Source organism: Marmota marmota, unplaced genomic scaffold (genome assembly GCF_001458135.2).
Source record: "Marmota marmota marmota unplaced genomic scaffold, marMar, whole genome shotgun sequence".
Classification (NCBI taxonomy): Eukaryota; Metazoa; Chordata; class Mammalia; order Rodentia; family Sciuridae; genus Marmota; species Marmota marmota.
Genome location: NW_025999842.1, coordinates 27,551,390 through 27,575,884, shown reverse-complemented (window position 1 = coordinate 27,575,884; position 24,495 = coordinate 27,551,390). Strand labels below are relative to the sequence as shown.

The window sequence follows — 24,495 nt, the reverse complement described above, 5'->3', positions numbered from 1 at the left end:
AACTATGAGAGTAAGGGGGTCTTAAAGGACCCAAGGAAGTCATCTTAAGGGTACGTCCAGTAGAAATCCCCCAAATCTAGAAGAAACAGCTACTTATTTCTGGGCCTTTTCAAAAGTTGAGAGTCAGATTTGGTTCTTGTTTGTAATGGCAGAGATGCCTCCAGACAAAGACATTCCAGAGGGAATCAGTATCCTATGGCTTGCCATAGGAATCCTATTCCCTTTTAATTTTACCGAAACTACTTGAAGTAGATTATGACTGTACTAGATTTTATTATGGTTCAGTGAATCTCCTCCCCTTATCCCACCTCCATAGGAAGAGAACGCTCCCTTGCCCTCTTGAGGTTGAATTTGGCCTTATGTCTGGATTTGACCAGTGAAAAGTGAGCAAATCTAGGCAAGTAGCATCTTTAAATGCATTTGCATGGTTGGTCTTGCCTTTTGCACTTCAGCTGCTGTCATGAGAAGAAGCTGCTATAGAGAACGAAGCTGCCAATCTTGAATGAGGAAGCCCTGGAGCCAAGCCCTGCAGAGCTAAGGCAACAGGCAATCCTATGAGCAAGGAATTAAGTTTGTGGTTACAAACTTTTGGTGTTGTTTGTTAGCCAGAAATATTAAAACTAAACTGGACTAATATATAAATGGACAGCCTCAGACCCATTACCCAATTTACCAAATCTTATCTTTGATCTCATAGGTGTGTCAGACTTTTTCCCTTATAAAGTAAACCGTTACAGAAACATTTTATAATCCTCTTGGTATCCCTCATAAATCCCACCAATACCCAGTGGTAACCACTATCATGAGTTATCATTTATCTTAAATATTCATGCACATTTTAAATGTTGGCAATACATTCATATATCCATAAACATTATCTAATATTATTCTGTGGATTGTAAAACCTAATATAAATGATGCCAAGCTGTATGCATCCTTTGCAGTTCACTTCTCCTCTCCCTTCAAGACCCATGAGGAAGCTGGGTGCAGTGGTGCAAGCCTATAATCCCAGTGGCTTGGGAGGCTGAGGCAGGAGGATCACGAGTTCAAAGCCAGCCTCAGCAACTTAGCAAGACCCTGTCTCTGAATAAAATATTTAAAAAATGGGATGTGTGTGTGTGTGCTGGGGATGTGGCTCAGTGGTAAATTGTCCCTGAGTTCAACCCCTGGTACAAAAAAAAAAAAAAAAAAAAAAAACTCCTGGTGAAGTGTGGGCTCTAGTCATGCCCTTTAGCTACACTGTCTGTCTACTGTATCTATTGTCTGTTGATTGACATTTAATTGTTAAATATAAACAGAGTTGAAAGGGACATTCTTATATATACATATTTGAGTACCTCTCTGATTTTCTGTTTTTGGCGAGTGTGTGTGAGAGAGACTTGGGATCAAACCCAGGGCCTCATGCACCCTAGGCAAGTGCTCTACCACTGAGCTATCTCCTGGGCCCAACCTTGCTTTTCTCTGTGAAATCAGTAGAAAAGTGCATGACTGATGGAGCTTTCACACATACAGGTCTGCAAGGTCATTCTGTCCAAAGGCAGAGGGATAAGCAACCCTTGCTGGGGCTGCCACTCAGGAGCCCAGAGTGCCATGACCTTGGGCAGCTGGATTTCCACCACTGGCCTCTGGCAGTGGGACCAGTGTCCTGAGATTTGCTGGGAACATCTGGATGACTGTCTCTGGCTCCTTCCACATCTTACTTAACAGTGGAGATCTTCAAGCTTTATCTTTTTGATCATTCAATGATATCAAGTTCCTGGTCAGGACTGAAATGTTGGCAAGAGAGTTAGAAACAGAGGAGGGAATGAAGACCGTTAATCGGCCTCTTTCTTCCTCACACAGCAATTTTTCTAACAGATGCAATTACGTTTGAGAGCTGTAGAGAACGGAATCTTATGTTTTATTTCTTTATTCATCATTTTACAAATGGGATTCACTGTAAAAAGGAAATTGCCTTTGTGGTTCTGTTCCTTCGGCTCTGTGCTGCAGTGCTCTGAGCCTTGGTTTTAACAGCAGCTGTAGCTGCTGCCACCTCATATCTGGGGAGTGAGAACCCACCAGGGAGGGTGGTAAAGAAATCAGGCAGAGTTTGTTTAAATTCAATATATTTTTATTCTTTGTAAATACAATGAGTACAACCTTTTAACTTCACAAATCAGTTAATTCACTTTGTACAAGAAAAGTTTTACTCCTCCTATGATAGTCCAAGTGCTGAAATTTTCTTCTCAGTGCTAGTACCTAATAAATCAAAATGTGAAAAGTACAGCAGCTATTTAAAAATGTTTGTTTCTACATTTCCATAAGTATAGATTCATACCAAAGGAGCAGCTTATAGCATAGGATGATGTGGTGCATGTGTGTGTGTGTGTGCGCGTGTGTGCCTCTGTGTGTGTGTGTGTGTGTGTGTGTGTGTGCGCGCGCGCGCGCGCGGGCATTCAAGGCTTTACTAGAAACCAGAGTTTTCTGAAAGGCATTGAAGAGTCTCAGGCTGTTAGCAATGGATCAATAGGGAAACTGCTTGGTGCTCATCTCCTTGAAGTTCCTTCTGGCATTGTGTCCGCTTTTGTTTACCGTCTGCTGTGACTTGCTGAACCACGAGTGTGGACCCCATTGCCTTTGGTTTCAGCACGACCTTAAAGGGACAGCAATCTGCCTCACTCAATCACTCATCTCCACTTTATTTGGTTTTGCTGTTTTTACTCATCTTCCCTCGACTTGTGTTCTTTTTAGTAAAGCTCTTCTATCTTTGAGATGTCATCCAACCTGAAATCCTGGTGAGAATCTCATTTATGTCCACCAATTCCTTTGACAAGGTTGCCTGGCCTATGGTATTAAAAGAGAAGGAAAAGGAAAAGTTGGCGGGTGGGGGGGGTGTGTGGAGAAGAAGACAAGGAAAAAAAAGAAGAGAAAGGGGGAAAGGAGATAGAGGAAAAGCAAATCACACAGCATAAGCTAATTTTCACGTATTAACTCGGTTCTGAAGGCCACTTAATGATGTATTACAATAGAAGGGAAACTTTTGATAATACTCTTGATTTCAAACCTAACCATTCTTTTTAAAATAAATTCTCCAACATAACATAGTTCCGAAGGCTGCAGTACGATGTTATACACAGAACTATATTGGATCACCCAACTCTATGTGCTAATAAGGAAAGGAAAGTACGACTCGTCTTTCAGCTTTTGAAGCTTGGCCAGATCTTCCAGGTCAGAGGCAGAACAGCTCGGCCTGTGGCAGCCCCCAGTTTTCCCCTCCCAGGGCACAGCAGCTGTGACTTCCTGCCACGCAGTCCTCTTGCACCCCCTTTCCTTCCTGGCTGCCCTGCCCTGGTGGAGGCAGCAGGTCTTAGCTACTGGAACTGTTGTGTGTCAGTTGGCACTTTTTTCCTGAAGGCTACACATTCCCAGGTTTCTGCTTCCTGAAGGGTTTGTTAGTTGAGGCTTGTTCTCCATGGGTAGAAGTTCATCTGATACTGTCCCATCCTGAAAAGTGGGTACTTTGAGAGCTTAGATATCACTGGATTTGTACATATCTGAAAGCAGTCTTGTAATTGGCACGTTGCCGATGGTTTTTTTGAAAAACACTTCTTCTATGGTTGATGGGCTGATAGAACGTAAAGCTGGCAAAAGCAACAGGAGTTTTCCAAAGCGGCAAGGCTGCGTGGGGTATCTGGAATATGAGAAGCCGTGAGAGCAATGTCAGAGCCCCTTTCAAATGGGAATTAACATCTTGAACCTGAACACACACCATTTCCAGTATAACTCCCTGATGTGGGCCTCTTAAATAACATCCTGCCCCTGCAGGAGAGCCCTGGACAGGTACTACTGTTCCTGTCTTGCAGGTGGACTACTTGAGACACGGAGAAGATTAACGACACGGCACAAATCACACGGTGACTCTCTCTGCATTAGCAAAGGGGTTGCATTTTGTTCAGAAAAAGAAGAGTCTTAAGAAACATAATACCAACTTTAAGCCAAATAACAAACTTAACGTTGCCACTGTAGAAAATGACTATGGCGCTGATGATAAAGACAGTAATAGAACTTTCGTTTTCTAGTCCTCAAGTCTCCTTCACAAGGCTACTTCCCTCAAATTAAATGGTTTCTTTTTCTAAGCAATTCTCCAAATTATTATTCAGGCATTATACTTAGTCACTCTCAGGAATAATTCCATCCTTATTACACTGCAAATTAAAGACTAAGTTCTGTTGGGTGGCAGTGCCACCCAACTTTCATGTCAATGAAATTGGCATATAATTAAATATGTGAGAAATTGCTTAACAATTTCCTCTCTTGATGTCCAACATACATCTGTACTCAGATGTGCAAGTTCAATTTCCTGCTGTCTTTAGATGCCTGTAAGCCACCTTCTCACTGCAGCCCCCATACCCCTACCAATAGCTTAAAATCAGATATCAATTCGCTCCACAAGGAGGGGTTCCTCCACTGAAACAAACCACCTAAAAAAACAAGCTGCAGGGCATGCTGTGTGACTAAGCCAAGTTCAACCCAATCCACAAGGTGCTGGAAACAGAGATATCAAAATTCTTTTAAAGGAATTTGGTAGCTGTGTTTAATTGCCTGGTATTTCCACCCTGAAGATAGAGTCCAGGGGAGCAACTTTCATTCTTGTCTCTTAATAAATAAGAGTCTCTCTCTTCAACTGGATACGAGGCATATAATTCATTATGGGTCTCTGAGGACCTCATTTGGCTCTTACACTACCCAACTTCATGCATGACCACCATGGACAGGGGCCACCAGACCACATTTAAAAATGTGATAGGAAAAAATGAAGTTTATCTACATTAAAACAAAAGAAAACATAAAATACATCATTTTTTCTCCTTGCTGAATGTATCTGCCAGGGTTCTCCCATGTCTCATGTCTTTCTGTCACTTTGACCACTTTCTCTCATCAACAGTCCTTCTTCATGCAGAGGGTCTGAGGCAGAGGCTACTTAGACAAGCTGCACCTTGTCTGCAGCATCCACCCCATATGCCAACGATTGCCCATGGTAAGAAACCATTGTGGGAAATAATGATGCTCAGAAAGCATACATTTTTGGTAAATCCATAGATAATTAATTATTAACTTTCTATGAATAGTTTTCCACTTATTTACTCACCCACTTCCTTTATTCTCTATTTGGGAAAAGGCTGGTTGGCGTCAGTCAACAAGAATTAATTGTCTATTACATGTGGAGTAATGTACCACCCAGAAACAGTAACAATGTGTGAGAGAGACAAAATCTAACTGCTCAAAACTATTTTTTAGAACATTTATAGCTCCGACTTCATCCATTAGCACAAATAATAAGAAGTTTCTTTTCCCATTTTGAACGTTTTGTGTCTACCACAGAGATCTGTATTTGAACTTCAGTTATAACATAGTTTTGTGAAATGCCATTTTCTAGCCTTTTACTAATGTCCTAGATAGAGAAATAATTTACAGAGCTGTAACAATTAGCTCAATTTGCACATTAACTTTTTATTTCAATTTCAGATTTTATTTTCCTAGACAGGAAAGTGCTGGAGGAAAGAAGACTAACTGATTTGAAAGAGCTAAGGAATACATCATCATTTATGTCACATGTATGACCCTAGATATTAAGCTATAGCTGTAGCTGTTATCATGAAATAAGAACTCATGCTGAAGCAGAAGTAGTCCTCCTACAGATCATTTCCTTGAGGAGTGAAAAAGATGTAGTGGACTAGTTGTTTCTCTTATATAGAAAGAACGGAATTCTCCTGGACCACTCTGTGGGCAGCTTCTGGTGTGCCAGGCTCCCAGCCCTCCCCCTGGCACACTTCTCTGGCACCTCCCACAACACTGCCATCAGCTCACCGACTGGCTTGCTGCACCCCCTCTTCCCTGCTGAAATCCTTCCACCATTCAAGGACCAACTCACATCAGTCAGCTTTTCCAGATTTTCCTCACCCCCTTCCAACTGATCTCTCCAACTTCCCATTTTACTTTTCTCTCCTCTCTGGTGTGAACTGGAGTGACATCTCTGCCCACTGTACATAATGGAAAGGGGCATGTCTTTTGTCTTTCTGGCATCCCACGATGCCCACCTGGAGCCTTGTGCATGGCAAGTACTCAGCAAAGGCTTGACTGAACCAAAGGCTGAGCATCCCATTCTTAGTTTGGTGCTCTTAATATCCTATCAGCTCTAAATGTCAAACGTCAGACTTTAGTGGAAGAAAAGTGTGCAAATTATGTACTAGTCCATTTGTCTTTGTTTTGCTTTTTTCATTTTGTCATTTTGAACAAACATTGTTACTATAGATATGTTCTGAAATTCAACATGGATTTTAAATTTCAAACTACGGCACTTTACTTTGGAAAAACATATACACATACACTGTCTTTCAACATAGTTTCAATGATATTCCATGTGCAGGTAAACTTTTATTCATTCAGCTTTCAAAAGAGGATTTATGATACTAAAAAGGAGATCCTAGCAGAAATGGTGTCACTCCAAACTGATAGAGCTGACTTGGGATTTCTCCGAGCACTCATGTGAGGGAGGCACCGATGACCTCTACCTATTTCATGTAGTTATTCCCACCACAGTGTCTATGGCTGATGTTGAGATGATGGAGGCAGGCCTTCCCAGGTCCCTTTCAAGATCAGTCTAGAGAATAAACAAGAATAGCCAATTCTGTTCTATCTCATATCCACCACAGTCCTGTCTTAGGAAGCTAGAGAGGCTCCAATTGCTCTTGCATCCATTTTGCATCTGAAAATGGAATCAGAAAGTCTACACCTCTTGGTGGGCTTGCCCAGTGCTGTTGAAGAGTTTCTACAAATAGCTAGGGCAGCCTCTACCAGAGGGCCCTGGTTGGCCAGAAGTAACCTGTGGTTGCTAGTAGCCAAAATGACAGATACCCATCACTGAAGCCAAATAGCAGTTATGTTAGGGGTAAAGATGGCTTCTCTAGAAAGTTCTCTGGTCCTTCTACTGGGAGTGGCATCTAAGGAAAGGCATCTTACCTTTAATCAAGAATAATGTAACCATTATTTAATATACCAACCATAAAACTTTAGACTTGGCTTTTGATCCTTCCCATATCCATTCATGCAAACATGTTTAACTATCTTGGTCAACTTGTTCATCCAGGACAGTTGTAATGTTTCTCACAAAGCTTTCACTTTGATCACCTAATTTGATTTGCTCTTCTCACCCACCCTGAGAGATGGGTGAGGACATAAATTCTAACTAAATTAACTGGTAGGCAACAGGATAATTAGTCACAATGTTTAGATTGGCTTATTCCTGCCTGCTTGCACATTCACAATGGAAGCAATTTTCTTAAGTACATGTTCAAGGCAAACAAGAGTCACCTGGTATGGATGTAGCTGTTGAGAGTTAGCTGAGCCTCATCTTGAAGAGCTGCAATGGCGGCAGCATTCCGGAAACTTCTCAGTTCAGAACCACTGTGTGTAGGAACTAGAAATGAAGACCAGGAAACTGTGATAGGCAACACAGAAAATATTGTGGGAATGCACTGCTCTGGAAATGGGTCCCCATCAGGAGAGCATTCGGGTCACCACAGCCATTGAAGATGGGGCCAGCATAAGTAGATCAATTCTCTTGAAAACATCACCTCTTTTTGTGAAGGTCAGTCTAGACTTTGAGGTGGCTGAATTAATGAGGCTGCAAAACTGGAGAAGAAGAGACAGGGATCTGGGTCTACTTACCAGCTTTGAAAGTGACAATGCATTTCAGACAGGCAAATTCAGTAGCGTCTAACCGGAGCTGTCTAAACCGAGCCACCACCTCTTGTAAAGCCTGTATTTCAGATATGATCTTGTTCAGCTTCTGGGAATCTGTGTTGTCACCATTCATGCCTAGAATAAAAATACGGGATAAATATTCTAATATGAAGGCATTTTCATGATTTAATATTGATTTTTTACAAAATCTTGAATATCAATATCTATTCAATTGTCACTCTAAGATATCTGATTCCATGTAAACTGGCTATATTGTATGAAAGTTAATATAAAATCTTCTCTTGGATGATAACAAACACAGTAATTTGCATTTAAATAACAATGCAAGCAGTCATGAATACAACAAAACAACATTATTTGCATTTAAATATAGATTTATAAATGACAGGTATACTCTATTGTTCAGCAGGAATTTGTTATTCTTTACATGTTGTTCTTTTTTCAGTAATGTATTTTTATGGTAATTTCTACAACAAAGTCATTAAATTGTGCAATTCTTACCAGATACAGCCAGTAGAGTGTTAGCATCAACCGGAATGGCCCATTGTGCTATTCCTAGAACAAACAGTTCTCTCCAAGCATCTTCCAAAAGCATCAGCTGTCATACAATAGATGTATAATATAATATAGTGTGTAATTTATAAATTTATAAACAATTTCAGCATGTAAATTTCCATTATTTTAAAAAGTGCTTTAAATGCCTGTCTTTGGTAATTTTTTTCCAAATAATCTAGCTTTCCCTTATTTCCCATATTTTCCTTTTTGAAAAGGTGCCTATAGATGTGCACATGCATTTGAGAGTCAGCCGTTCCAATTCCTCAAAGTTTGCTTCTCTCAGAAGAGGATTCACCCCTTTTGTCCTTATATCCACCCATTCCTGACCACCTAGAAACTTCTCCAGAGACCCAGGATCTAAGAAATATCACCAGTGCATGGCAGGTGGACTCCCCAGTACAGAAGGCTGTTATTGTCAGGAAGAGGATTCCTGACTAAGCTGACAAGTGTGGGTCCCCATCTTCCTGGAAGGTTGAGGGGGTTGGGTTGGTGAGAGGGGGGAGAGGGAGAGAGAGAAAGAGAGATCACTAATTCCCAAGAGGCATGTGGAAAATCAGGGTATAATTATGTTAATCGGGTTTTGCTGAGTTTACCTCATCTCACTGCCTGATTTTTCCTAGACTCATAAGTGGACAGCATCAAGGTGCTTGTCATTTTCATTCTAATAAAATGCGCTACTGAATATTTAAAATGAAAATCTGCCTCCTTTCCCAAATTAATATACTAGATTCCACTTCACTGCAGTTTGCTTAGGGCTAAGTGGCAGACAGTAAGTAAATTCTGTTTGGATTAAAGAGTCTACAAATACTTGTTTTGAGCAAAAAAAATATAGCCAATTTGCACACATACAAACACACACATACACACGAACAGAGCAAATGCGTAGAGCCAACCAGTAAACTTGGTCAAAGATAGGATCTAACAGGCTTGAAAAAAATCTCTAGTTTTGAAAGAAATCTCTCAAAACTCAGCCAATTCTGAATGATTAATATGAAAGAATTTCCTTTTAGGAGCTAAGAATCATGAAGGCTTGCTACCAAAATCACAAACAAATGGAAAGTTTGAATTTTCAAATGTGTTATTTTTAAGTTTTATCATATTAAGTACAGGAAATAATAATTGTAAAGTGCAAGGTAAACTGTATGTAATTATGGATATATTTCATGCTAGAAGATAAAATATTTTTAACACATTGCCCAGTCTTTCTTTTGTTTTGTTTTTGGGATGCTAGGGATGGAACTCAGGGCCACTGAGCTGCATCTCCAGCTCTGCCCAGTCTTTCTAAAGGAAACATATTTCATATTAAAGCTCACTATTATGCTTTAACTGGGTATAAAATGAAGAGTTAAATCTTTGCCTTTTAGAACTACTTACTAGAACTGGGGGCATAGCTTAGTGGTAGAGCAATAGCCTATAAGATGCCCTGGGTTCATCTCCAGCATGGAGAGGGAAAGAATAAAAAAAAAAAAAACCTATATATTAGCTTTCTGGGAAATTTGTCATTAATTTCTGTGAATGCATAGGTAATAGTCAACGGCTGTAAATGCTTCAATTTCTTTTCTTTCCCTTAAAGTTAGAAAAATGCTGGCAGGGGCCATTATTGATATTCCTAACAACAAAATTTCTGGGTTTTGGCACAATGCAATTTTTAGCTGCACATAATTTTCCTGCCTCTGAATGTCATTGTAACCACAGAATTATGCAAAATGCCTATTTGTTTACAAAATGCCTAAAAACACTTAAAGAATCACAAAAGATGCTAGCCTACAGGAGGTGTGCAATGTGCTCTTTAATTTCACATGCAGATGAATCAATAGTTAAAATCTTTAAAATCTCAATGGAAAATATAAAGCTGAGAATATGATATGATGAGACTAATTCCAAAAATCTCATGGGTGAATACTCTTACCACCTTCTATTTCTCACAGTTCCAATGTTCCCAAGAAAACACTATTTTTTTCCCAATGGTTTTAAAAAGCATTCACATTTTAAAATTTGAGGCTAAATTTGATGTTTCCATTAAACTAAAAAAGCGATAATGTTCTTATATGTGTTTTTCATAGATCAGATCCAGCTTTTCTGAAATAACATAATTGCATTTCTTACTAACAATTCCATAGGCAGATAACTTGAATTTTTAGAAAGATGATGGTAAAAATAAATGGTTTCTTCATTATGCCTAAAAATGCATGCCTACCTTGGTGATTTATCCAGGTACTGAGGTATTGTACCTTTTGATATGGTTGAGTACTATTGCTTCCTTCCCAACTCTCTTTCTTTTTTTTTTTTTAATATTTTTTAGTTGTAGTTGGATTAATGCCTTTATTTTATTTATTTTATGTGGTACTGAGGATCGAACCCAGCGCCTCGCTAGATGAGCACTCTACTGCTGAGCCACAACCCCAGTCCCCCAACCCCCTTTCTCACAAGACTTCTGTGTCCTGTTGATCATACCTGGTCTTGCAAAGACAGCGTGGAAAAAGCTGGCACACTCTTAGCCCACTTGATGCTCATAAAAAGAAGCCTGGCAGCTGATTCACACACTGACTCTGTGGCTACTTCATAGAGATACATTGGGGTACCATTCACTTCGTGGGGGTACTAGGAGGGAAAGAGAGACACCTGGACGTGAGGAAACAATAGCTTTGGAAGAAGTGCTACACTTTTGATTTTCTAAATAAAGCAGGGGAGGGGATGGAAAGAAATCTATAGGTTCCCCTTAAATGTACAGTTGCCATAGGTGGGTAAAAACCACACATCTGCATCTACAGAGTTTTGGAAATAATACCTGTTGAGGAAGGCCCATTTCCACTCTTTGGGGGCTTTTCCCTTCCAGAGGGGTGTCTGACTTTTCTATCCCCTACAGGAAATTTTCCTTGGGCTGAGCCAAGTACCAGGCCTGTCTCCCAGTTTAAACAAGTGCGGCTTGCATTTGTGTAAATAAAAATAGATATGAAAAAAGTATAAATTAATAGACATCCCAAACACAAATATGCATATGAGTATTTTTAGAAAGGATTAGTATATTATGGAAATATTTCAATTAGACATCTTAATCATTCACAGAGCATTCCCATTCATAACTGACAACATATTCATAACACTACTTTTCCAAGCTTATTATACACATCAAGGGTAAGAAAGCAATATTAAATATTGTGCGTGTGTATGTGCCCAGGTGTTTGGCTTCCCTGCAGTGTGGGGCTGCAGCTGGCCCTCCTCTAGGGAAAATCCTGGGCCCTTCTCCCTCTGGAATGGGAACCTTGGTGAGGTATTCGCTGGAGGCCTGGAAAATAGTCCCTAGGTGGCGCCTTCCCAGGTGGTTCAGGCTGTGACCCTGCAAGTAGGGGCTCAATCTTGATGTAAATCCTTGTGTCTCTTAAGGCAGTAAGGGGAGCAGTAACAGTGCGATCTACACATTTCTCTCTTGTACCACCGCTTTGGAGACCCACCACTTTGCCCAAGATAATAGATCCCAGAGATTCACAACTTGGGAGCCCTTACTCCAGATGAGCTGACTGCTTTTTTCTAAAACAAAAATCTGTTCTTCTGGCCTTTGGGAACACCTAAGGCTGCCCACCCCCCACCCCGGGGTTGGACAAGCTCCACTCCACCACCAATCACTGCTGGGGTTTCCAAAAGTTGAAAGTTTTTGGCCTTCACCCCAAACTTGCTGAAAGGGAATTTCTGGGTTATGGTCCTGGTAGTCCACATTTGTAGCCACTGTACACTACATTTGTAGGGCGACTCTACACTAAAGTTTGAGAATCTTTGGCTCAGAGGAGAGAGTGAGAAGCCTAAAGGTGAGCACCCAGGAAGTCTTTTGTCTGAACTCATCACAATTTGGAAGAATTCGGTGAGCCTTACTTCACCCTCTGCTAGGTTCGAGTCTCTTAGGGCCCAGCAAGACCACTGACCTTGGGTGTGGGCTGAGCCAGGCTCACGAGGGTCTGACGCTCTGGAGTGGCGGACACTGCGGCCAGCTCCAGGCTGTGCGGCTCCAGCTGTGTGACCGCGGTGAAGAAGGCGGGAGCTGGCAGAGCAGCGGACGGGAAGTGCGTGGCTGCCCCGTTCTCCTCCTTGTGTCCACGAAAGTAGAGGGCCACCTGTTTGCGAATGGTGGATGTCCGAGGACCCCTCTCGTGCTGCACAGCTACAGAGATGAACAGGCGGACAACACATTCAGGATCAGAGATGCCGCCCACTTGGCCGCTCTGTGCTCAGCGCCACCTTGCCTCCATCCCAATGTCACATTAGGGCTGGGAAGTCACCCGAGAGGCGCAGAGAGGGAGGGAGAGGGAATGTGAGCGCAGAAGGCGCTGTGTTAGCGTTTAACTCCTACATTGTATGGATTAGGAAGCTGAGGCCAAGAAGAGGAGCCTGTATCCCAAGGGCCACCATAATATTATGGCTTTAAGCAAAACTAAAAGTGTTCTCGTGGGTTCAGGGCTCATTCTCACCCAGGGGCTAGCAAGTTAACCACAGACTCTTGGGCAGGAGTAGCGAAGTGCCCTGCCTCCCCCCAGCCCCCACGACGGGGAGAGGGAGTGTCACTCACATCTAGGCACAAAGTCTCTGGACAGATATTTCCAGCTCCTCCCAAAAACAACTCCCCCGACCTCCAGACCCGCCCCCAAAGGAATAGCTTTGGCCTTCAAGGCCCCAAGAGAAAAGGACCCGAGCCCCGGGGACGCTGGGGGATGGGACATGGGAGAGCTCCTCTCCGAGTGCGCTGGAGGAAGGCAGGGGAGATGTGACAATTACCACCAACAGTTTAAACAAACAAATTAATTCAGGGCAATCTTCCGCCCGCCGAGCTTGACAACTTGTCAATACAGAAGTTCAACAGGTTGGACGCTCCCTCCTTCCTCCTGAGCAGCGGAGGAAGGAGCTTTCCCAGAGAGGCGCTGTGCCTCAGGCGGCTGCCACCCGCCCAGGCCTCCTCCACCCCAAGGCCCACTCGACACCCTGTCCCTAGACAGTATTCGGCCCTCCCGCCCAGAACCCCCGGTTCACCCCCGGGGTTGGAGGACCCTCGCCAGGCCACGATGGGGGACTCAGCTCGGACTGCTCTGTATACCCAAGAAGCATCCTGAAGCCCAAGGGGAACTGGGTGTCGGAGGCACCCAAGGCGTCACCCTGCCAAGGCGTCACCCCTTTTCTCGCTTTCCTGTAGAACCGAGAAAAGGCTCTGAAAAAGCCTTGACCCGCCTAATGGACCTACTGATTTTGGCATCTGTGAATTTGCAAAAAGGAGCTTGAATTTCTGGATTTCGTGCCTCAATTTCTTCTCCAACCCGCCACCATCTCAGCCACAATCTCCCCCCAAGGAGATTATCTAGATTGAGATTCTGGGGGGAGGAAAACAGTCTTGGGGATGGCAAAAAAAAAAAAAAAAGGCGAAAAGACTAGGACTCAGGCGGGAAACACCGTGTCTGGAGCTGCGTGAGTTCCCCCCAACGCTGACATTCTGAGGATGCTTTGGGGGGCCAAGTTTCAGATTTGGGCATGGGCCTTGTCCTGGGGAATTTAGTGGGGTGTGTGGGTGACTCATGAAAAGATGAAGCAGATACGACTGAAAGCCCGAGGCCAATTCCCAGCATCTGGAAAGAAGGGTTGTGTTCAGGAGATGATTTGCATGCATAGGAGTGCCATGTATTATGTGAATATATAATTTACTTACTACTCAATCAACATTAGAAGAATAAAGGGATGTACTGATTACCATCTTTGTTCATGTTGACTTCCAAACACTTCTTCAGCCGACACGCCCTGCACTGGTTCCTGTGTGTCTTGTCTACCGGGCAGCCTCCCTGGAACAGAGTGCAGGAGGTCAGCCGCCCCCGGGGGACTAGAAGCCCCCTCTAGTGCCAGGGCGAGAGGAAAGGCATAGGGACCTCGCCAGACGGCAGACCCCGGGGCAGCAACCGCAGGCTCTCGAAAAGAGACTTGGGCCAGGTAGCGAGCTAGGGCTCCTGCAAGTGGGTTAGCCCCTGATTCTTCGGATCGACAAGAAGGAAAAGTCCTCCTCTCAGCAGGTGAAGGGTCAGAAAGCCTGGTTTGCCAGATCCCACAGGGCTGAAAGAAGAAGGGCAGTTTCGCCAGTAGCAGAATGGTTTGTAACGAAGAGACTTTTCAGGACCCAAGACAGCGACTTGGCCCTGAGCTTGGTATGAAGCAGTCTTGCGGGTCAAGATCCACCCTACATCCTCCTCCCTGTTAACTATTCTTTCTGCTTTCAGGTCTCCAGTCTACCTCTTTTGCCACTTTCTGGGTGAGCCCATTTATCTGACAGATAAATCTTTCCCGTTCATTCTTCACTGTTCTGTTATCTCACCTTTGCTTTTGTACTTGAGGCCATTCTTATAACCAGCTTGTTGAGACAGCTCTCAAGTCTTAAAAACTAGCCTCAGTTCAGATTAATGGAAACACAGGCATTCCCAGGGAGTGAGAGAAAAGCCAGAGTGCGTAGGATGGCAAGGCCTTCCTACAAAAGATGAGGGGATGAAAGGAAGAGCCCAAGGTCTGGGGAACATCTAGAAATGTCTACTGTGTAAATACACCCTCCTGTATAAGTACTTGGACTGTCTGACAAAAAGATAATAGGGACAGATAGTATTAGCATAAAAACTGACAAATGGGTAGTTGCCACTTTAGAAATATTTATCCCACACAAGTAAGACAATAAGTGTTTTACCTAGTGCAGTTTTCTGGGGAAAAAGTGTTGACCATAAAAAGAGGAAATTTACAGGTTAGGTTTCTTTCAGAATTTATTTAGTGTTAGGTGTAATTACTGAGGGAACATATGCATTGATACATAAAGAGGAATATGTACTTTTTATTTTTTATTTAATATTACTTTTGGTGGTGCCGAGGATCAAATCCAGGACTTTGAGTATGCTAGGCAAGCACTTTACCACTGAGCTACATCCACAGGCTGTGCATAGTTATTTTATTCACAGAAAATATCAAAGAAATTTGGTGCTTTCCTATATTTATATAAGTTGCCATCATTGCATTTGTTGTGGGAAGGAAGAAAATAAAATATATGTCTTTATATTTTGTTTCATATACTCTGAAATAGGAGCAAGTACATTTGCTCCTGAAATATCCCTTAGGGAAAATAACACACTTGAATGTTTAGTTTTATATGATTATACTCCTCCAATTAAAAATATGTTGCTTTGGGCCAGGGGTCTAGCTCAGTGGTAGAGTGCATCCTTAGCATGCATAAAACCCTGGGTTCAATCTCCAGCACCAAAAACAAACCTAAATAAAATAATATGTCTATTTGTTTAAAGTAAAGATGGAGACAGTTCATAAAAATGTCTAAATGTCTTCATTGCTATTAATGACAAATTGAAATTTTATTTACCTAGTCTTAAAAGAGAGGAAAGAAAAAAATTAGTTTTTAAGAGTGTTCTTCAGGGCATTTTGGGCCAGTATAATAACTCAATGTAAAGAGATTTAAAGAACTTATTAAATACAATCAAAGGTTTGTCCCCAAATGATATCTTCCCAGTATTCTGATAAATATGCAAATGCAAATTAGAAACCTTTATTAGTACTTAAGTGTGTCTTCACATCAGATAAAATGTATATAGATATCTGAAGGCTGAGAGAAGAAGGAATGAGCGCCTCAGCTCAGCCTCTTTATTCTCTTCGCAAGAAAAGGAACACCAGGCCTGATGAGTCTATTATCCCTCCTGTATAAATACTTGGACTGAAATCAATATGTGTGGATGGCCACCTCCTTTTAAAATATCAAGCATAACATCTGAGGCTTCCCAATTCTGCATCTTGCACAAAAGTAAAAGATTATCAAAGTAGAAGCTGTTCAAATCTGAAAACACACAGTAATCCCAGCCCTGTGGAGCTACTGGGATACAGTCCTATGTCTGTTTATAAGATGATGTGTCCATAAGGTGAAGCTAGAAACAGATACAGATCTCAGTATTCAATTAAACAGGTAACAGGGCTGAAGAGTTGAAAATGACATCCGAATGCAAATATGTTCATGTATTTGCTGCCAATTCAAAGCTATCAGAAATTGATATGAGCAGACATGCCTGCAGAAAAAGAAGTCAGAATAATTCACTAGCATCAGATGAGGTATGCATGTGCTCATGTGTATCATATACATTAATTAGTGAAAGCCTTGTGTCATTTTGGATACCAAAGGATGCCTCCTGACTAATGCCCTCTCAGGGATCTTCCCAGGAATGAAGGCAGAGACTCTGTACTGAGGGTCTGTATGTCTGGCTAAAGAGAGAGCAAAGTGTACTAACAGCAGGTTTGATCTCCTAGGTTGAAATAAGCTTATAACTGAGCTGTAAACTGAGTCAATCAGGAGTTTTAGCTCACAATGTCTGAAAGCTTTGGCTCATACTCAGTTCATACCCTGAATGCCCTGTCTCTTGGAGACTAAAACACAATTAGGCATATCTTCTAAGCAGAAAGGGTGGAAGGAGATATGGGAATTTGGGAAGGAGCCCAGTTACACCCTCTTTGGGTCTTCTTCCTCACCCTGCCCTTTTCTGACAAGGCCCTGCTAAAGTAACATGGGTGCTGAAGCCCCATCATCCACTTTCAGAACAGCTCTGCTTCTCCCTAGCTGAAAAGGGATGGTCCATCTCAGAGCACTGTCTCTGTCTTCCAAGTAGCTAAGGCTTAGTAGTGGTGACCTTGACTCATATGCCCATGTGCCTTTACTTCTGCCATCCCAGCCAGTGGTCAGTAGACTGAACCTGGGTGCTGCTAGAAATGGGGGTCAGGTGGGCAAGCAATTTAAGGTAGCCCTTTCTCCTGCTTGATTCTTGTGGTTTAGATTCTAAAGTTCCTTAGGTCTCCTGGGCAGGCTTGTAGCCACTAGGCAAGGGCCTTACCCAGTGTCAAAATCTGTCAGGGGATTAAAAAAAAAAAAGTGTAGGAAGGCTATGAGATTTCAGACTTCCTCTTGAAAACTCATCTGTCTTCCCTCACCTTATCCGGCCTTTCCAGAGCCAAAGGGCCTCCCAGAGCTAGGGCAGGAAGGAGGGGAGAGGAAGGGAGAGGCCGGGGCCTGGCCTCTCCTCTGCAGCATGGAAACGCAGAGGAGGCCTTGGCACAAAGGAAGGGGAGGTATCAGAGGGGAGCCGGGCAGTGCAGCCCTGGCTAAGGTACCTGGTTTCCAGATTTGCAGACATATGTCCTATTCCTTCGGATACTCCTCTTGAAAAACCCCGAGCAGCCGTCGCAAGCGTAGACCCCGTAGTGTTTCCCCGAGCTGCGGTCACCACACACTTTGCAGGGGATATCTAAAATGCGGCCTGAAATGGCAGGGAAGACAGGGTGTGTGGGGCGGGGGCGGGGGGGGGAGCGGTAAGAGGCAAGAGGGAGAGGAGGGCGGAGAAGAGGGAGGAAAGGGGAGAGGGAGAGAGAGATGCTAAGCAATCTGACCTCTGAAGGGATTAGCATCGAAGCTGCGGTAAAAGCAAATAATGAAGTGATTTTATAGTCAAACTTTTTTTCCTTGAGCAAGTGTCAGTTTCCTACAATGAGCATTATTCATGCACCGCTACATGTATTTGGGTCTCCCCTAATCGCGGAGACCCATTTTGGAATAAAAGATTACAGCAGGCCCGGGCGGCAGCACTGCCCGCCGCTGCCTTTCTGCTCCGCGGAAAGTTTGGCCGCCTCCCTCCTCAGCTCTTGCATTTAACAGACAAAGTTGTTAGTGAGCGCGCGAGGAGACAAACTTGAAATGTAAAAGGGAAAAGAAGAAAAACAAACACGGCTGGAACCAGGGATGGCAGCTGGAAGGCAATCGAGAGTTTTCTCTGAGCTCTGCCGGGCGGTTGTTATTATTAGGATTATTATTGTGATGCTAATACTCAGATTATTAATGATAATAAGGGTAGTGGTAATTGCCCAACTTTCTCTTTTTACCTATTAAGAAAATGCTTGGTGGAGCGCTTTTGAGAAATTATTATTATTTTTTAGGATAAAAATTTCTGCGTAAAGTAGCACGGGTCTAGGAAGAGAGAGGAGAGCGACATTAAGTTGTCCCACGATAGCGTGGGACAGCCATCTCTTCTACTCTCCAAGTTCTTTTACCCTAAAAGACCGGCCTCCTCTTATTTAGTCCTATGTGAGTCTTCCTCCGGGTCGTTCTGCCGCTGGCAGAGGCTGATTTTTTTTTTTTTTTTAAGGTTCTAATTTCTCTAGGCTGTTTCCCCACCCCCACTGAACTCCTGCTCCAGAGAACTTTACTTGGAATCCCCCCTGAACCTGGGGTGGTCGCGGCCCCTGGGGGAGTTAGGGAGAGGGTAATATGCAAAAATTCAGAAAGGGGGGAATTGTTTTCCTCTAAGGTTCAAGAGTCCAACAAGTGCCTGAATCCGTTTATTGGGATTTAGAAATCCTTCCTTCCGTAAAACAAAGGGAGTATTTTTAAAAGTGTTAACACTTTAATAAAATATTACTTAATAACAATTAACTTATTAACACTTGATTTTCCCATCGCTACCCGTCCAAAGGCCTCCCGTCTGGGCCCGGGAGACCTCAGGCCTCTTGGAAACTCGACAGCTGCTCCCAGAGCACTTAGATTGGGGTCGGGAGAGGCCAGAGACCACTCAGCGAGGGGAACTAGGAAGGTGAGGACGCGGCCTGGGGAGGGACCGGGAGGCATCCCAGGTGGAAACTCGCTTGGACTCCGAGGCATCGGGTCGGGCTTGCACCCGGGGCCGGGGCCTCAGCTTCAGGTGGAGGGGGGAGAGAGGGGGACCGGGCTGTGAGGGGAGGTTGGTAACCACCAGGCTCAGCCCGGGTAATTACAACCCCGCCGCAGCACCTGCCTATAGAGCCACCAGTGACCCGTCAAAAAGAGTAGCATGGGAATTCGGACCGCGACAAAGGACGGTGGGGGGAGGCGCTCGGCGCTGCGGCCACCGCCTAGGCGCCCCCTCTCCCGCAGGGCGGGAGGGGAGGTTGTGCTAGGGGAGGGAGGGGCCGGAGAGAGCCCATGGAGGCCACAGCGGGTCTTGTCCTCAACCCCCTCAGGGAGTCTGTCACTGAGCCCGGAGGAATTCACGGCCGCCCAGGAGCCGGGCCAGCTCTGCTGCATCACTCTCACTCGGGAAGCTGAAAAATTGGTTTCCGTCTTTTGCCACCATCCTCCTCTGCATATCACACGCGCTCTGGAAGCGCTGGAGTCCGTGTTGGGGCCCAGCAATAAAGTCGCCCCAGCTATCCTCCTCTTCCCCTTGGCACTCTTGATGATGCCAAGATGAGTGTGTGGGAGGAGCAGTGACGGGGTCTTCCCCGCTTCCCATCCAGACGGGAGGCCAAGGACACACTTCCCTGGAGAATCCGATGGGGGTGAAGGGATTGGTGACCCTTCTCTGGCTCCCTGGGCCCGGACTCCCGGTTGGTGGCTACTTGGGCCGCCACCGCTGCAGGCCGGCCTTGCCTTGGGGGCAGACCTCGGGGCCGAGGCTCCTGGGGCAGATTAGAGACAGGAAAATGGGCTGGGGCGGGGCCCAGGAGGGAGGGACGCGAAAATTCCTGGGCATAGCGGGTCTGTGCCTCAGATTCCGCCACCCAGCCACGTTAGGGTGACTTGGGGTCACGAGACACACTGGTTGACCCTGTTGCAAAGCTCCTCTCATTTAGCAAGCCGAGCGAGCTCCGACCTGAGGCGAGCCGGAGTTTCCTCAGGCTGGAAAACCGTTCTTAACTTCCCTCGCCAGGGGGTCCCCTCGGGGCTTTTTGTGTGTCATAATTGCCTAAAGATATATGGCAGCTTCGATTACTGTAATTACCATCAGAGGCTGTTGAAAGAAGTTAGTCTGGGCTGCAGGGGTGACTGGCCAGGGTCTTGTTACCACCCAGGCGGGGCTCCGGGTGACATCGTTCTGCCCTCCAACTGCGCGAAGCCGAGCTCGGCGGGAGATGAAGACCTCCGCAGTCCAGCCCGGTCCTGACCCGGCCTGCTGCGCGCCGACCCCCTCGCCGCCCCCGGCTGGAGGGCCGCAGGTTTCGGGCAGGCTGCAGCCACAGGTCTGAAGAGCGCCTGGGCGCAGCAGCGCTGGGGGCAGGGGCTGCTGTCCTGCCGGCCTAAGCAACCTCAGCAGCGGCGTCCAACTTGAGCCGGGCTTAAGGCTTCCAAGGTCGAATGCAGGCTTGGCAAGTTGGGAAGCTCTCAAGTTTCACTAATGTGCCCACTCTGCCTTCTCCCACCCCCAAATCCTGAGGGTCCGCCTGTAGTCCAGTCCACAGAGAGGGCTTGCCCACTTCCTGGCCACTGAACCCTCACCTTTCAAGCCCCCAGTTATCTCCGCACCCCAAGAGGGCAAAAGAGCTCGAGGTTTCTTACTTCCAGGGCGGGAACTGAGGGCCTGTCCCAGGGCGAAGGAGCCAGGAGGCCTGCCCAGGCCCGAGAGCTTCGTTTTTTGAAACAGACTTAGAATGCCCCAGGAAAGGCCTCCTTCTGCGCCTCCAGTGAAGGGCAGGCACTCTGGGAACTGGGGCAGCAAAAAGGGAGCCCGCCTCACCTCCCGGAGATTCTAACAGTGACGGCAAGGGTAGGCCCGAGGGACCCGCCAGTCCTGCGCAAGGGTCGACTGTGTGTTCCGGTCGCGGCTAAGATCCCTTCTCTTCTCTCTGCTCTAGCCCGAAATATTCCTCCTTTTCTCTTTTTGTTCACGCTCACTTTGCTCTAATTTTTTTAAACGGCATTACCCTAATCAAAACAAGTGAACAAAATAAAAACACCACCTACTTCTTGCGGGGGTGGAAGGTAGGGGCGGGAATTGCATCCCTCCTAAGTGGAACTTCATTATCAGTCCTCACAAGTATCTTGGACTCTCCCAACTTTCAAAGACTCTGGACAATGAGGGCGAGTGAGGGGGGAGGGGGCGGGAAGGACGCACTGAGCGTCAAAAATGTTATAGGCGAAAACCACACCGGCGGCGGGAGAACTCCGGGATGTGAGGGCTGTGGCAGCCACAGTCCTGTACACTGGAACCCGCAGCCGCCGACCCGGAGAAGGCGGGAACTGAAAAGCCTGGGGGGAGATCCGAGCCCCGCGGCCTCGCTTTCCCAACGCCGGCGCAGGCCTGCACATTCTCGGGTTCCGCTGGGACTGCACACACAAATGTCCTCACGCTCACAAGTAGCCCTGCAGTCCCGCAGTGGGGTGGGTAGAGGTCAGCTACGGGTTGGCAGTGGGTGAGAGTGGCAGCGGCTAAGGAAGTTTGAGGAAGGAGAGAGCGCGCGGAGGGAGCAGGCCGCGTACTCCTGCCTCTGCTGAGCTTCGGCTCGAAAAGTCCTTGGGATTAGGGATTTGGTTCTCTCTTTGCTAGAGTGGTTCGCCATACTTTAAATTCCCCAGTTATGACCTACGCGGATTTAGGATTAAAGAAAATGTGACTTTTAAATTGTTTCTGCTTCCCAGTTTTGCAGGATTATTTGAAATAGCTAGAAAAGGGGTGCAAAGCATTCCATTCAAAATCCGCTTTGCAGAGAGTTGCTTTTGAGCGCTGGAGCTCCGAGTTTTGAGCGAATGTGTTATTGTGCTGCCGCCTGGAGCTGCGGCCCAGTTCCCGCCCCCGTCGCACCCCTCCCATCCCCAGCACCTGGCGGCTAAATGGAAACAACTCGCTGGACTGGTGGGCTGAGTGGGTCGCAACCTTCCCACCACACCAGAGAAAGGAGGAGTCTAGCAATCCAGAAGCAACGAAATTGCTCTCCACTCTCCACGAAACCATCCGACTCATGGTCTACGAGGACCTGGGCCAAAGGGCACTCGCCCGCTGACATCCCTCTCCGGGGCTCAGGAGCCGCAGCGCACCGAACAGGATCTCCCCGGCCTCCCGCCAGCCCGCCCCAGGCTGCGCGCCTGGGCCCCACCGCGGCGGGGAGAGGTACCCACTTGTTGATCCTGCCGGCTTGCTCATGCTGGCGGTCCCGGGGCGGAGCGGTTGGTGGGCACTGCCGGAGTCCCGGCCGGCAGCGCCCGCCTCGCTGCCGGGCGCCGCAGCTCGCCAGCCGCCCTCCAGCCTGCAAAGCTTCGGGGCCCGACAGGTGGGTATCGGTCGCGCGCGGCGCTGCTCTCCCGGTGCTCAGAATTCGTTCCACAGTGGAAATTTAAGCATCCTTAAGTTTCTTCCCGCCTCTTGCAAAACTGCGGCTGCTGGGATTGCTGCTTAAGATGGACATACACATGGACAGACAGATGGAGAGATGGACAGGAAGGCTGAAGAAGGGAGGACAGTACGAGAAGGGTATTGAAAGACAGATGGAGACACGAAAAATGGTCTGCCTATGGAACAAAAAGGGTAAAATCCCTCTCTTTCCCCATTCCTGTCACTCAGTCTTCAACCTCTCCCTCTACATAGGCATGCAGAGTGTGCAGATCTCTACAGACCGCTGGTCTTCTAAAGAAAGATGGAAAAACACAACCGCAGGCTCAGAGGCAGATGGGCTCCGTGCTGCCGGAACCCGAGAGCCGAGTGGGAAAACTAGATTGCTGGGAAATCTTCCGAGGGAAGAAACGGCCAGGTCCGGGTTTCCGGGGAGAGCCGCGCACGCAGCGGCAAAGGGTCCCCGAAGTTCATTACCCCGTGACTTTGTGCCTGTCGCTGCGGGCTGGGTCCTCTGAAATATCTCCAGAAGCGCTCTGACAGGCAGCCGCGGGGAGGGGAATAGGGCGTCCCTGGCCCACTTAGCTTTTCCCCCAACTCCTGGCGGGGTCTGACGTCAGCCATGTGCGGGGAGGAGATGGGAAGAGGGAGGGGGTTAAATGCTAATGATATTAATGAACCTCCAAGCGGCTCCCAAAGAAAATGCAGGCGCTCTCGGAGCTGACGAGTTAGAGTGTGAATATGGGAGTGAGGCTCTGTGCGTGCGTGATGGTGAGGACGGTGCTGCTCTTGTAATAAAAATGAATTATTATATTTCATGGTAAGGGAGAAGGGGAGGGGTGATGGGGCTTTCTCAAAACGCTTTCCCCCCTCTCTCCAGAGTGCCAGACAGATAAATTCGTGGAAGAAATGGGGTGGCTGTGTTTGTGTGTGATTGTGCACGCTGGACATAGCCACATGAGTTGGTTCATTCTTGGTCCCGTGCCTCTTCTGTTGGGTAAAACTTGGATCTGGCCCGAGGTGAGTAATGTATTCATTTTGCAACTCTCTATGAAAAGTCAGAGCTGAGGATGCTGTGTGCGGTCATGGGGCCTGGGACGGGTTCTTGCGGAGGCACCGCGTTCCTTCGACCTTCCGCGTGGTGGGTTTGGGCACTTGATGTGTGGGGAGGGCAACGCCAGTTTCTCCCAAGCAAAACCGGCCCATCCGGAACTGAAGGAAACTCCGGTGACTCCGTTATGCACATTGGAGAGGCTGGAAAGCAGAGCTTTCCCTCCCGCAGCTTGTCCCCAGCGGGCGTCGCTGGCTCCCTCTCTCCAGGCTCAGAGATTCTGGAGAGGTCCCCCACTCCTGCCCCATCCCACTAGCCTTCCCGCGATTTCTGAGCTCTGGCGTCCTGGTCCTTGCACAGTGCTGGGAGAGCGCACGCCAAGAGAGCGGTGATCTCCGATCACTAAGAGATTAATTCTCTTTAAGCTCTTTGGGCAGCTTGAACTTGTTGAACAAGAGCTTGCTAGCCTCTCCTCAGGGCGTGGGCCTGGCCAGGGGTCAGGGGTCATGCCTCCGGCCCTTTGCACGGTGTTCTGGGGTGAAGGAGAGGTGGCCAGCGCTAAGTAATTCCTACCTCCCGCCCCCAGTCCCCGGCCTCCACTTTCTCCGGACTCGGTGTCAACTTGAATCTCCAAATAGAATTTGTGCATGGAAGTGAGTGCTTGAGTTCCCCGAGCCCACGGAGAACGCCGCAGATCGACCCCCCACCAGCGTCCCAGGGGGCGCAGGCTGTTAATTCGGGTTGGCGGCCTCAACACGTGACCTCAACTTTCCACAGCTATCTCGCTGTGGCCTGAAGCCCCAGGCGGCGCACACCACGCACACCGGATCCCGCGTCCTCCTCACAATGCAGCCAGCAGGGCGCGGGGGCCCGGGCGACCCGGAAAGAAGAAGAGGTGGATGACTATTTCCTAAGTCATCCTCGGTCTTTCGAATTGGGACGAGATTAGAGCATTGCGGGACAAAGCCATAGCCTAAGAGATTTTTTAGGTAACAAGCCGAGAAATCAACATTTTTTCTTTTT

The 24,495-nt window shown here is 46.6% G+C and overlaps 1 protein-coding gene across 2 annotated transcripts; it reads right to left on the bottom strand.

Annotated features, from left to right (window-relative positions):
* Positions 1-2,096: 2,096 nt before the first annotated feature.
* On the bottom strand, positions 2,097-23,024 carry Nr2e1 (nuclear receptor subfamily 2 group E member 1). 2 transcript variants are annotated; one of them, XM_015499906.2, is made up of 9 exons: positions 22,211-23,023; positions 17,461-17,606; positions 14,024-14,111; positions 12,216-12,451; positions 10,753-10,899; positions 8,245-8,341; positions 7,708-7,857; positions 7,351-7,456; positions 2,097-3,670 (listed from the first exon to the last, which is right to left on the bottom strand). In XM_015499906.2, exons 1-9 carry the CDS (start codon positions 22,233-22,235, stop codon positions 3,508-3,510), a joined length of 1,158 nt encoding a protein of 385 aa, XP_015355392.1. In that variant the 5' UTR covers positions 22,236-23,023; the 3' UTR covers positions 2,097-3,507. The 2 variants fall into 2 exon arrangements, with proteins under 2 accessions (XP_015355392.1, XP_048640713.1); XM_048784756.1 differs by lacking the exon at positions 10,753-10,899 and having other exon boundaries at positions 3,220-3,670; positions 22,211-23,024.
* Positions 23,025-24,495: the final 1,471 nt, after the last annotated feature.

Bases quoted from the DNA above. Each gene is read 5' to 3' on its own strand.
- Nr2e1 (XM_015499906.2), bottom strand. From the start codon at position 22,235: ATGAGCAAGCCGGCAGGATCAACAA. The intron at 12,452-14,023 runs GTAATCAGTACA...TCATCTCTGTAG, and splicing joins AGTCAACATGAACAAAGATG to CTGTGCAGCACGAGAGGGGT. The intron at 10,900-12,215 runs GTCAGTGGTCTT...TTTCCCTCCTAG, and splicing joins TGGCTCAGCCCACACCCAAG to TACCCCCACGAAGTGAATGG.